The sequence below is a fragment of the Amphibalanus amphitrite genome, unplaced genomic scaffold, assembly GCF_019059575.1.
Source record: "Amphibalanus amphitrite isolate SeventyFive unplaced genomic scaffold, NRLGWU_Aamphi_draft 000415F_arrow, whole genome shotgun sequence".
In the NCBI taxonomy this organism is placed as follows: Eukaryota; Metazoa; Arthropoda; class Thecostraca; order Balanomorpha; family Balanidae; genus Amphibalanus; species Amphibalanus amphitrite.
The window spans coordinates 122,916-136,010 of NW_024881909.1; the positions used below are offsets into that span (position 1 = coordinate 122,916).

Consider the following 13,095-nt stretch of genomic DNA (forward strand, 5'->3'; position numbering starts at 1 on the left):
ATACGCCGGTAGAAGCCGATGAGTCCCAGATAGCGACGCAGTGACTCTGAGTCATGCGGTAGAGGGAGGTCCAGAATCTCCTTCACTCTGGCCTTGGGAGGTGTGACACCTGTGCTGGTGACGTCATGGCCGAGGAAAACGAGCGACCTTTTCATGAACTCGCATTTCTCCAGCGAGATGCGAAGCTTGTGCTCAGCCAGCCTGCTGAACACGAGGCGCAAATCCTTCTCATGCTGCTCCTGGTTCTCGGAAAATACCAGAATATCGTCGAGATAGACGAACACGCACGGCACGTCTCGGAAGATACCGTCCATGACCCTCTGGAATGTGGCACCTGCGTTGCGAAGCCCCATTGGTATGAAGGCGTATTCGTACAAGCCGAAGGGCGTGGTGACGGCCGTCTTCTCTGAGTCAGCGGGGTTCATAGGCACCTGGTGATATGCACGGAGCAGATCGATTTTGCTGAACCACTGAGCGTTGTGGAGCTTGGTTGAGAGGCTCTGAATGTGCGGCAGTGGGTAGCGATCCGGTTTGGTTACGGCGTTGAGCGCGCGGTAATCACCGGTGACACGCCACTCACCAGGGGTACTTTTCGGAACCATGTGGATGGGTGAGGCCCACGGGGACCTAGACGGACGAATCACTCCTGTTTTGAGCAGCACATCGAGTGCTTGCTTTGCTGCAGTTAGTTTGTCGGGCGGCAGCTTGCGTGGGCTGGCGAACGTGGGTGGAGCGCTGCCGGTGTCGATGAAGTGAGTGGTTTTGATTGGCGAGTCTGTGTAATCCGGCTGGTTAGGGCTGAGAACAGCGGGGTGATCCTCTAGGATGGGCCGCACTGCCTCAGGCACCTGAGCGAGATCATTTATCACCAAATGAACAGACTCCCCGGTCGTCGGTACACCGGGAGCAGAGAGCAGAGTGGTGGAGTCGCGGAGAACTTGGGAACCACAATCGACAACCAACGAGTTGTGAGCGAGAAAATCGTTACCGAGTAGTGGCTCTGTCACTTCAGCCACTACAAATGTCCATGTGTAACTGCGTCGGAGTGTGGGGAGGACAATATCGAGAGTGGCCTCGCCATGCACGCGCAGTGGCTGCCCGCTGGCAGTCGTGATCGAAACAGCGGACGGGTGAATTAGAGTTCCATTCACATAGGAGGGTGGAACCAGGGATACACCAGCGCCAGTATCCACGATGAATTTCAGGGGCTGATCATTCACCTTGGCTGTTACCCTAAGGAGCGGCAGGCCGAGGGCTGCGTTTACGGCCTGCTCCTCTCGTTTCCCGACTCTGAGGCTGCACGGGAGGGAGATGCAGCTCGTGAGGACGGCTGCATGGTCAGATCAGCAGCTTTGTCGGGCCAGTGACACCATGGCTTGCAAGTGCGTGCTCGGCTGCCGAAAAACAGGTGAGCACGGCATACTTTCGGCTTCTGGTCAGGGTGGAACGGCGTGAGACCGAGAGACGCTCTTGAATCACGAGCATCACGAGCAGGGGAGTGTGTGGCGGCTCGGCTCTGCGGCTGAGTGGCCCTGTGGTACCTTGGGTGCTGCTGAGCCACAAAGAACGCCTGTGAGTCGGACTGTGGGTCCTGATCCTGACAGTGAACCATGTTAGCAGCTGAGTTTTGCACAAGAGGCATTAGCTCGTCCGCGAGTTTGCCCAACTGCGACAGTGAGAGCTCGCGCTGAGAAGCCAGGGCCGTAGCAATGCCTGTGGGTAGCGACTGGATAAATTTGTGCCGAACGAGATCGTCTCCGACACCAACCTTGTCGGCCACCTCTCTGAGTTCGCTTAGAAAGAGCGAGGGTCGGCCCGTCAGACGCGTTTTGCTGATCAGTTTCTCAAACATCTCTGGCTTTGTCTTTTCGTACATGTCAGTGACGGCTGTCTGTAGCTCAGAGAAATTTTTGTTGCTCAAGACAGCACGCGGAATGTGCGAAATGGTTTCCGGAGGCAGGGCAGAGAGAACGTGGTAGAATTTGGTCTGCGAGTTGGTGATTTTGGCAATGTTAAATTGGGCGTCCATAATAGCAAACCAGCCGTCAATCGCGGTGTCCATAAAAACCGGCGGCTTGATCGACACATGATGGACCGGCTCAACATGAGCGGGTTCCATCGTGCCCTCGTTCGTCATGATCGTTAAAGTATAGCCGGTGTTTGCAATGCACTGAACAATTAAAATTTAAAACACCGAGTGCAAAATCCGAAAGAGCCAATGGAACGCCGAAATAAAATCACCGAGAAGATAAATGCCTAACTAATCACACGGCGGAGATATGGCACAGAAACCATCATGGAAAAGTGGCGCAGAAGCCACTGTGGAGCGACGGAATAGCAATCCATGTGGGGGAATAAAATAAAATAATTGATTCGGGAATGAGCGGAGGCGACAACCCGGAAGTATGGAAAAATCGAACAAGAATCACGTCGGGGTCACCAATATGTGGTGCTGTGGGGCTGTTCACCACATATCAGTGACTGGATTTTACGGTAATCAGAAATGGAGAATATCAACCTGGTGCGTGTTCCAAAAATTCAATCAGTTCGATCCAAACGGCCCCAAGTAAAAGAATTAATTTAAGGAGCGGGTTGTTATATTTAAATTACCAAAACGAAGTCAAAAACCAAAACAGCGAATCAGACAATGGAGCGACGAAGAGACGAGAATGAAATCCAAGTTTGCCAAATATGCCCTGCCTAATTAAAAGTTCTAAATCCCGGACATAACGGGCCTAATGGAGCCAGACGTGACGCGTCTGCTCGGGTCAAGAGCTCGGCCTAGAAGTCCCGGGTAGCGCGCGGCCCGACGCAGCGGGCCGGGCCCAGACATGCGCAGAAGCACTCGGACACCACGTGGCTGTCGATCGGAGCGCGGATTGGTCACTGGCCGACGCACTGCGGCAGCGCAGGCCGCAGGCACGCGGTCGCATCGTGATGGGACAAAGTTCACGAACAGACACGTCCTGGGCCGCCCCCCAGCGCCGGGGCGGGGTAGCGACGTCACAAGTCGGCGCGCGAATCGGTCTGCGCCGGGAACTCCCGTGCCGGCCGGCGACACACGTGGTTACCACAGCAGCACATGCTGCATGCTGGTCTTTCATGCACGATGGTCATTGGAGCTGCTCTAATTGATACTTTTCGCATTCCTACAAATTGGTATTGACACCTGCTACCTGCGAAGCATTTATGTATTTATAATGTAACAGGTGTAAACAATGTAACAAGTCTATCTTTTCCAGCAAAAACACGTCTGTCCCGTCACCCGTGCTTCGTGTCATTTTTCGCCCCGCCCCCTTTCCGCCATCGTCCAGCCCTCCGCTCGCGTCATCAAAGGACATTACCGTAACCACACCAGCAGTCAGACGGACCGGCTCCCCTGTCTGGGGCTTCTGATCGCTGATTGGTAGACACGGTGGGACTCCTGAACGCTGATTGGTGGTGATATCGGCTGTCGCCCGAAGGCGCAGTCGGTACGACTGGTGAGTGGAGGAGGAGGATAGAGGGGGCATGGGAAGGTCGTCGCAGGAGAGAAAGAGAGGAGAGAGAGAGAGAGAGAGAGAGAGAGAGAGAGAGAGAGAGAGAGAGAGAGAGAGAGAGAGAGAGAGAGAGAGAGAGAGAGAGAGAGAGAGAGAGAGAGATAGAGAGAGAGTGAGAGAGAGAGAGAGTGAGAGAGAGAGAGAGGGAGAGAGAGAGAGGGGGAGAGAGCTGGTGACATCCGTGGTTTATTGTAAAACCCACTTACCACAAAACGTTCATACCATTTCCGGTCCACTGGACGAGCTGCTTTCTTCTCGGGTCGTGACCGGGGTCAAAGGTCAGCAGTGGTGTCGGTCCTTCTATGACCACCAGCTCACTGAGCCCCCAGTCGAGTGGTGATACCGTGTCAGTGTTGAGTAGTCCCGGTAAAGGAGGGAGTGTGTTAACAACCACTTTATCTGTATTACTGAAGTCATGAGGCCCCAGCCAATGTCAACATCCGTCACATACTGAAGAGTTGGGGCGCTGCAGGGTACTCTGAAGAGCGGAAAACACTGCCGCTCGTCCGATACCAGCTATCGCTAGCTAAATATAACCAGCTCTCAGTTTGAGGGTTGATTGAGATTTCTTCGACGGTCACAAAATACAAATACCTCCCCAGCCGACCCTAGTCACACGGTCGACTGTTGTTAGGTACCTGTCGGAGGGTGAGGATTGTGTGCGGGGTGATCACTCTTCCACGGTGTGGATCTGGACGGTCCCATCTAACCATATACGTCCAGTGATCAAAACACGGCAAAAGGATTCAGGAGCATTAACTCCGGTCTTTCTTAGGTTTGCCAGACCATAGCAGACGTGAAGTGGCCCTGTCAAACACCGTTGATGAACATGCTTATACGAGAACCCACCTGGGATCTCAGTACAATTTCCGTGTTGTACTAAAAGCCGCACAGTACCAAGCAGAACTAATTCGTAAAAGTCAGAAACCTGAAAAGCTAGCGTAATCAAAAATGTCCCTTTAATTGACTACTGGGTTAAGGCTGAGCCGATCTCATTTCAAGTTTTTCAATCCTCCTAGCTTGACCGGGACCTATTCACCACCATTCCTTTGTGACCCGACCTGAGCAAATCGCGCCAGCTCCATCTTGCACAGTATTTTCCAGATGTCTGCCCCGTCCCCAGACCCCTACCTAACCGACGCCATGCCAACCGCACCATCCTGCCTGCGGCTAGTGGAGACGGCGGTGCCAGCCCACCTATCTGACGGCCTTCCTGGCCAGTCGGCCGCAGTTCTCGTCACCCTTCCTGTGCCGGACGTGGCGGTGCGGACCAGCGCTATCAGTAGAGCCCGGCCGGGCCGGTCTTCCTTCGCAGTTAGCTGAGTCGTGCCTGGCTAATATTATATTTACACTACATCCAGTGGCCACCACACGCAATGGTTACCATGTAATGGTTCGGTACAGATGTGTATGTACATATGTACCGTTCCGTACATGCCTCCTAATGTATAATAGCTTTTACGAGAAAACACATTACACAAGACATGTATAATAAAAAGCATGATGCCTATTAACAATTAACAACAGTAATTGCTCACTAAGCCCATTTCAATAAACATCATCGAACAACAGTTTGTACTTGTATAACAACAAAGGCCACCCTGTAACACATCGAATACGTATACAACTATCTACACGCGATGAACATTTTAAACATTCCCATTTTGTACATAATTTGATACCAACTCGGGCAACTCTCATCTAAAACTATCTATTTGTCTAAAACCTATCTATTTCTAAATTCACGGCCTCAATGAAACGGTAATGATATACATACAATACTTGTGAATGTTTTCATTTCTTTTCAAATATCTGCCCAGTCGACACATTTTGAACTTGTCTGACACTGTATGCATATATCTGTTCCTCTACTTGTTCTCCCTAGTGGCGCCTCCTCGGGGTGGTTCGCGACTCCGCTGATATCCTGAAACACAAACAGAGCAGGCTTGGATATACCAAATATGAGCCTGATGAGACCTAGCCCTCGCAGGCCGAGGGGACCGGTGCCCCCTCCCCACACACACACAGTTTTTTCGCGATAACTCGGAACACGTCGGATATGGAGAGCTGAAACTTGGGATACCTGATCTTTGATTCAAGCTGGATATTGTGACACCAACCACATTTCCCGGCTAGGTCAGGTCACTGACCTATGATGTCACAAGTAAACCTCTGCACGGTCCTCAGAATCCACAACTTCGCAACGTCTTCAGTGCCAGAGCAGCTCTTACAGGGAGATGAAGCTTACCGGACCTTGTGGACCTTGTATTCTCCAAAGGTCTCACAACCTTTATACCTCGGATTTTCCCCTAACCTTCCAGGCGGTGGGGGGGGGGAATTTTTTGCCCCCCCCCCTTTAGTTTTTTCGATATATCTCGAGAACCGCTGCGCCGATCGTCACCAAACTTTCAGTACCCTCCCGGGAGCAGCTAGCGCACATGGTGACCAAAAATTTTTCCAATGGCTATGATAGGTTGGCCGCTAATGACGTCAGAGTGACGTCATTTTTGCCATTTTCGACCCAAAAAAAGGTTTCGCGGGAAGAGCTGTCAGGCCCACAGCTTTAGAGATACATAAAAATGTTTCAGACATAAAAGGTGTGGAATCAAAAGGGCTACAAAACTGCTATTTCGGTTTTTCGATTTTTTTGGATTTTGACCCCCAAAAATCAAAAAAATAGATTTTTCGAATATAATAGCCGAAAAATCCAAAAAGTTTTTTGAATTTCGAAAAAAACCGGAATATATGTGATAGTCCCAACCGCCTTCTATCTACATACCAAATTTGAGATAGATACCTCTTTTTTTGGCCAAGTTATAGCGAAAAAAACTGTTCAAAATTGATGACGTCAAATTTTCGAACTCAATTTTTAGCAATTCTGGACCTCGTAGCGCAAAACAAAGACCACCATTAGACTCCCCGTGACGAGCTGCATCGATTCGATGCCCATTTTGTGCAAAAATATCAACTTTGAAATTTGACCTTTTTTGACCTGACCTTGACCTGACCTCCACCAGAAAGTGACCTTAACCGTACCTGATGGTCTTATAACCAACACCATTGAGTTGGAAATGAAAAACTGGCCATAAAACATGCATCGCATAACCTTAGTAAAGTTGGGCTCATGTGGTGACCAAGGGTAACCTTTGGTGACCTGACCTGTGACCTGACCTGGTATGACCGGTGACCTCTAATAGCAACATATGTACTAGACAACTGACGCCTCATCGCTGATTTTCGACAAAATGCGTTTTACTCGGTGTTATAGCGCTTTCCCTAGAAGCCCCGTGAACGGTGAAACATTTTGTCTTTGACCTGACCTGTGACGTCATCGGTGACCCCGAGGTCAATGAAATTTAGTTTCCTTCGACAAATTTGACAGGGCTATCGAACGCCGTTTGAATTTTCAGGATCCGTTCAGTAGTTTCGGAGATACGGGGGGGGGCAAAAAAATGCCCCCCCCCCCACCGCGCGGAAGGTGGCTGGTAGGCCCACCGCCTGCCGGGCTAAAGCTGACATGAGGTCACGTCGGTCACGTGACCTCACCATTATAAATAAATGTGTGAAAATGAAATTAAAGGTTTCATGCTTCAATTTTGCATTGTTGACCTTGCCTGACGTCATTTGTGACGTCACTAGGACCATAAGAGCATTTCGGTCAATACCTCCCGATGAAATTGAGCTAGCAAGTCGTGAAAGCCACCACGACTCGCTAGCTAGACTCGCTAGCCACACTAGACTCGGGAAGGCCATCTGAGTCGAATGATATGCGATATGACCATTGACCTCCTTCGACCAAATTCGTGACCGAGGAGCTCTGACCTGACCTTGATCCAAGAATGTCAACATCTGGACCTGACCTAACCCGAACAAAAGCATATCATTCGACGCGCCTGAGGGAGGCGAACACGATGGTGTCACAATGGCGGCACTGCGGCCATTTTTGCAAAGTTTTTGAGCCCGTGCTTTATGCCACTTGACCTGACCTTAGAGGTCACCGGTTGACCTGAGACCTTAAAACTTGGTACTAGTTGATGCGTCTCGTATCGGCGCAGACATTCGTTTCTTTTAGCGAGGCTCTAGTTCCACCAGGAGAGAAACGGCAAGGGTCGTATCCCCCCCCACCCCTCGGCCGGCGCGTTTGTAGAAAGTCGGCGGGTCCGGCGAGGGCTAATGAACATTAAAACCTATGGTGTGTTTCATTTCTTCCATTTGGTTTGTCCCTCAATTATTTCATCCTGATTGAATACAGAAAACGTTGAATAATTTTCAACAAAATTAACTCACGTCGGTCACTGTCTGTGGCGCCGCTCCTGCTTGTTCCGCCGACAGCCGAGGCGCCGCTCCAGATCCTTCCTCTCCTGCCGGTGACGTCTCCTCTGCTCCTCCAGCTCCTGGTTGTGCCGCTCCTGGAGCTGGATGAGCTGCTGGCGGTGTCTTCGTGTCGCCTCTATGAGATTCCGAAGGTGCTCAAGGTGCCGGCCTGGCTGCCGTCCCCGTTCTTGTTGTTGCTGTTGCTGCTGCTGGTGCTGTTCCTGCTGCTGCTGTTGCTGTTGTTGTTGTTGTTGCTTCTGCTTCTGCCGCTGTTGTTGTTGATGCTGATGCTTTTGCTGCTGTTCCTCCTGCTGCTGATGCTGTTCGGGCTGCTGCTGCTGCTTCTCCTGCTTCTTTAAATAAAAGAAGTCGTCTGAAATAAAAATATCCGAGATTGGTAGAAAACATATATAAGGGTGGACACAAGTTAAGCCTGGAATCAGGGCCGAGATGTTAAACCCAGCTTTTTGAAGTGACTGACACGAACGACTTATTTGGTAGTTTATATATGGTGTTAATCACAACAAGAGCATGTAGCTATAGCATCTTTGAGCTCGGTCGTATTCATCACGAATGCTAATACGACACTGGATATGTTCACTCATCTAAATCTGATATCTTACCTCGTGCAAGTGTCTCTTCATTCTCTAGCTCCTTCTCCAGTTCCTTTCCCAGCTGCTGACGCCTCCTGCTGCATTCCTCCATCAGCCGATCCAACTCCTCCCTTGTCCGGATGTTCGGGAATCTCTCCTCCAGCTCTTGTGTTTCTCGTCGGTGTCTCTGCTTCATTTTGTTCCACTGCTTCTGGAACTCCTGCTGCTGGTCGTCCCATTCGATTTGGTGCTTTCGCTCCAGCACTGCACATTGCCTACGTTTCCTCCGATTCAGCAACCCAGTCTGCCTTTGACGTTTCTCTACAAGGAGCTGCGACTGTCCCTGAGTCTGCAGCTCCACGCATCTGACAGCACTGTCGTGTAGCTGATGAAGCCTTTTTTGCTCCCCATGGTGCCGCGTTTTCATTTGCCACCACATCTCATCATGATGCCGCTCCAGACGCCGGTACTCCTCATCATGCCGCTCGTTCAGACTCCTCCTCTCCCCGTAGCCCCGCGGCTCGAGCTCTTGCCACAGCTGCTGGTGCTGTCGCTCCAGCTGCTGCCATTTCTCTCGCTGAGGGCGAGGCAGACCCTCCGATGTCTGCCCCTCGTCTGCGTCACGCCGCTCCTCGCCACCGGTCTCTCCACCGTCGTCATCCTGCTCCGAGTCTGAAACGCAGTAGGTCAGGTGGGCGTTAATAGGTCCATTGGTAGTCGAGAGACTCAGTAGCAAGACAGACATAACTTATCGTCAATAGAGGTCAGAGAGGAACTGGTCAGACGGTTGGGTCGGTGTGAGCTTGGTCAGTGGGGCGGACGGGAAGAGAATGTCTGTCAAAAGGGTCAGATGGGAGAGATTCTGGTGAAATGGGACGAATGTCATTCGGTGGTGAGATGGGAGGAACATCGGTGGAGTTAGGTGGGAAGTCATGTGGTGGAGTCAGGTGGAAGGTCAGTCGGTGGGGTCATGTGGGAGGTGAGCAGGTAATATTTTTTTTATAAATTTAGTCCTAACCTTTTGATGGGAAGGATTCACAAGGACAGAGCCACTGCTAAGCGAAGCTTGTTGCGATGACCCTGCCCTCTACCCTCCGATCGCGCAATCTCGATTTTATGGCAGAATTTAGAGTCCAAAGTTTAACGTGCGCACAAAGCCGCGCACGGCCGGTCCCCTCGCTGACTTCGCCTGGCTACGGCCTGCCACCATGACCGCAGCCATACCTGTCAGGAGGCCCATAAATGTCGAGCGCCCGTCGCGCTTCGAACCCGGACTGTCATAACCGGGAACGCGTGCTCTCACCACGCGGAGTCCAACGCTCTAACCAACTGAGCTACGGGAACGGCAATCAGGTGAGATGCGCGATGCGCGATCAGGTGATAGATGCGAGATCAGGTGAGAGGAAATCGGTGGGGTCAGGTGAAAGGTCAGCCCATGGGGTCAGCTGGGGTGTCAGTCGGTGGCTTTATGGATTTATAAATACCAGAAACGCTTAAATATCACAAAGGGTTCTAAAAGTAGATAATTTGAAATGTAACAGCCTCAACTTGAACCTGTAACTGTTTATTACCACGCTACATTTGAGCCATTTCTATGTGAGAACTGAGATTCATAAGTATCTTGCCAATTATTGTTTACTGATACATAAACACAAGCAGAACCGAATACCATATTTAGTAGCATACGTTTTGTCGTTTTGCAACTGGGGTATTTAAACAACCGGAAAACGCATATTTTCATGCATTCCACAATGTCCGAGGATCACAAAATTCTCACCATATCAAGTACCTATTTTGGAACATATATTTTTAAAGTCACCACCGAAAATAACAGCATTAATAAAAATAATGGGCTAAAGAATCAAATTATCAATAATGAAGAGAGCTCTGTATATTCTTATGAGACCAATCGAACTGCTCTCGTATGATGTAGCCACGTCAGCAATGACACGGGGATATTGGACCCACGACCTTCAGTAGAAGCGCTAGGCGCCACTACCGTCTTACCTTCCGAGTCGGTCTCGTCCACCGCCAGGTAGTAGGGCATCATCTCCCATCGGTCCGGCCACCAGCCAGTGACAGCGTCATAAGCAGTACGCAGCCGGTCACCGGACAGCAGCTGCTGCCCCCGGCGGCGCCAGAAGCCGGCCGTGGCGTCCACAGTCGCGGCGTCCATCTCTGGCAGTCGGCGCTGGACCAGCTCATGCAGGTTGGTGTTTTTTTGCCACTCCAATATCTCCTGGATCTCCTGATAGGTAGCCATTGGTCGGTAGTTACTCATCCACATGTTCTTCGCTGCCTGGTCCGCATAGCGCCACTGGTCCATCTTACCCGGCGCGTTCACGCGGACAGCCTGCAGCAGCAGCTCGGGACGCAGCAGCAGCTCGGCACGGCCCCGCGGTGTGTCCAGCTCGGCGGTCAGTCCGGCCGGCCGCTCCTCCAGCGGCTGCCGCAGCTGTTGACTACACCAGGTGGCCACCCTGTCCGGGTCACCCAGCAGGTAAACTAGGTCAGACCTGGTGAGGAGATTTGTCAGTGGCGTCACGTCCAGCGTGACGATGTCGCTGGCCGGTGACGTCATCGGCTCTCCTGGCACCAAGTCTGCCGGGTCGACCACAGTCCACGCCATGAACAGGTAGCACTGCTGCCGGTGTGGTCCTGATTGACTGTAGTGCCACAACTGTAGTAGCAGTGGAGCTGTGCGGACCAGCGGAGGAATGGCCTGCTTCCACCAGCTCTCCCAGCACGGTGCTTCGGGACGGTAACCGACACTGTCAAATATAGCCTGCAGTACCAGCGTCCGTCCGAGACGGAGCCGCAGCTCTCGCTCTGAGGGCGGCCCCGTACCGCCCTCCAGCAGCTGATCCACAATCCACCGATCCACACATCCCGCCATCAGAAGGACCGTAGCATGCTCCCTCATCAGCCTTAGTGTTTCGATGATAGCCAGTCGCTGGTCTGTGCTGAGTGTAGCGGCCACATCGATAGTGTGATTGAAAAAGCAAGGCAGTCTTCCAGCGGCGAGGTTTGTTTCCAGCCAGTCCAGTATTTTGTGAACACCGTCAGTTACGCCCGTCCACATATCAACGGGCGTGATTTGGGCTAGCCAAAGTCCCGCCGTCTTTATATAGTATGACTTCAATGGCACGTCCTCGCTCACCATCTCGTTCTTTTTTATTATATTTTTCATTGCTTTTACAGCCACGATAGCCGCTCGTATCACTGGAGCGAGGTGGCGGACAGCGACTACCTCCGCCCGTGAGTAGGAAATCCGATACTCAATAAACTCGGTGTCACTGCCAGGCCGGCCGGTCGGTACCAGATGTACCCCGTATCGACGGATGTCATCCCTCGCCGCCGCTGGTGGAAAGTCGGCCTCCAGGTGACATCCGTCGAGCTGGCCTTTTGCTGGCCACCACCCGCGCACAAGGATACAAGGTACGAAGTCACGGCCGCCGTCTGTAACATCACCTGTATGTTTGACGTTGACCGCCGGTCCGGCAGTGTCGATCTTGCCTCCCATTACTGTACGCACGTCCCGCATGAGAGTACGAACAGAATCAGCCGGCAGTGCCTCTAAAGCCTTATCATGACAGCAGTCGGTCGTCCTCACCCAGTGCAGAGTCACAAAGCCAGGGTTTTTGGTAGGCCGGGCCCACAGCTGTGGTGCAGACTCTGAGCTAATAACGGCCGGCTCATCTCTCCTGCCGAGCGCCGCCCAGCGGAAGGGTCCGTCGAACTCGAACATATGATCGAAGTCCGATGTCCCTCCTCTGCCGACGACCCCGTCATCCAGCCCCTCGGCACTGCTGCCCGACTGATTGATGAAGGTGGCCCTGAGAGGCTGGTCGGGCTGGCAGTGCCGACAGCGGGCGGCAGCGGCGTCATTGACATTCTGCAGGGCCGCCATGAGTGGTTCAATCACCAGCCAGGGGACAGCGCTTCTCACCTCAGCCGTAGTACAGTACCCCTGCCACCCTGCAGAGTGGTTTTTTACTATGTCGGTTGCCAACAGCAGCGTGTCGGGGATCAGGTGTGCACACGATCCGTATTTTCGTTCTAAACTCCTCAATCTCCAATCCAGTCCCCTATGCAGTATGTTGATCCTCTCCTCTCTCCGCGCACCAAACACACTGGGTCGGGACATGGCTGCTGGCTGCTCTGTCTAACTCGGACTGACTGAGGTCGGCCGACGCCGCTGCATATATACTCATCGTGCCACGGCGGAAGCCGAGATAAGAGTGAACGCTCCGGGGCTGTCAATGTCCACCGGCGGCGAGTGACACGCTCTGTCGATATTATGTAGAGTATCTACTAGAGGTCTGCACCGGCCGGCTGCAGCCGCGGCTGGCTGCAGCCCCACGGCTGTGGGCCGGGGCGGCTGCAAATATCTCCAAGAACACGGCTACGGCTGTGGCCACGGCTGTGAGATTTCAATCTCAATCTTAAGTACTCAAATATAAAATTTTAAATCCTTAATCTTACATTCTGATAAGCAGTCTAGCCTGTAAAAATCATGCAAAGGATGCCCAGCAACATTGTAAGTGGTGAAGCCTTTGAAAACCTGTAATGGTTTTACCATTTGCTGTAGGGGAGTTTGCACTCTGGTACAGAATACTAATTATAGATATCAATTGTTCCTTCATCAT

The 13,095-nt window shown here is 52.0% G+C and overlaps 1 protein-coding gene across 1 annotated transcript; it reads right to left on the minus strand.

Annotated features, from left to right (window-relative positions):
• Positions 1-4,867: 4,867 nt before the first annotated feature.
• On the minus strand, positions 4,868-12,623 carry LOC122390927. Its single transcript, XM_043384383.1, has 4 exons — positions 10,454-12,623; positions 8,477-9,118; positions 7,827-8,226; positions 4,868-5,463 (listed from the first exon to the last, which is right to left on the minus strand). The coding sequence occupies exons 1-3, from the start codon at positions 12,591-12,593 to the stop codon at positions 7,832-7,834; spliced, it is 3,177 nt and encodes a 1,058-aa protein (XP_043240318.1). The 5' UTR covers positions 12,594-12,623; the 3' UTR covers positions 4,868-5,463; positions 7,827-7,831.
• Positions 12,624-13,095: the final 472 nt, after the last annotated feature.

Coding starts and splice junctions, on each gene's coding strand:
- LOC122390927 (XM_043384383.1), bottom strand. CDS start 12,593: ATGTCCCGACCCAGTGTGTTTGGTGCGCGGAGAGAGGAGAGGATCAAC. Junction 9,119..10,453: donor GGACGAGACCGACTCGGAAG/GTAAGACGGTAG, acceptor ACTGCGTTTCAG/ACTCGGAGCAGGATGACGAC. Junction 8,227..8,476: donor TGAAGAGACACTTGCACGAG/GTAAGATATCAG, acceptor TTTTTATTTCAG/ACGACTTCTTTTATTTAAAG.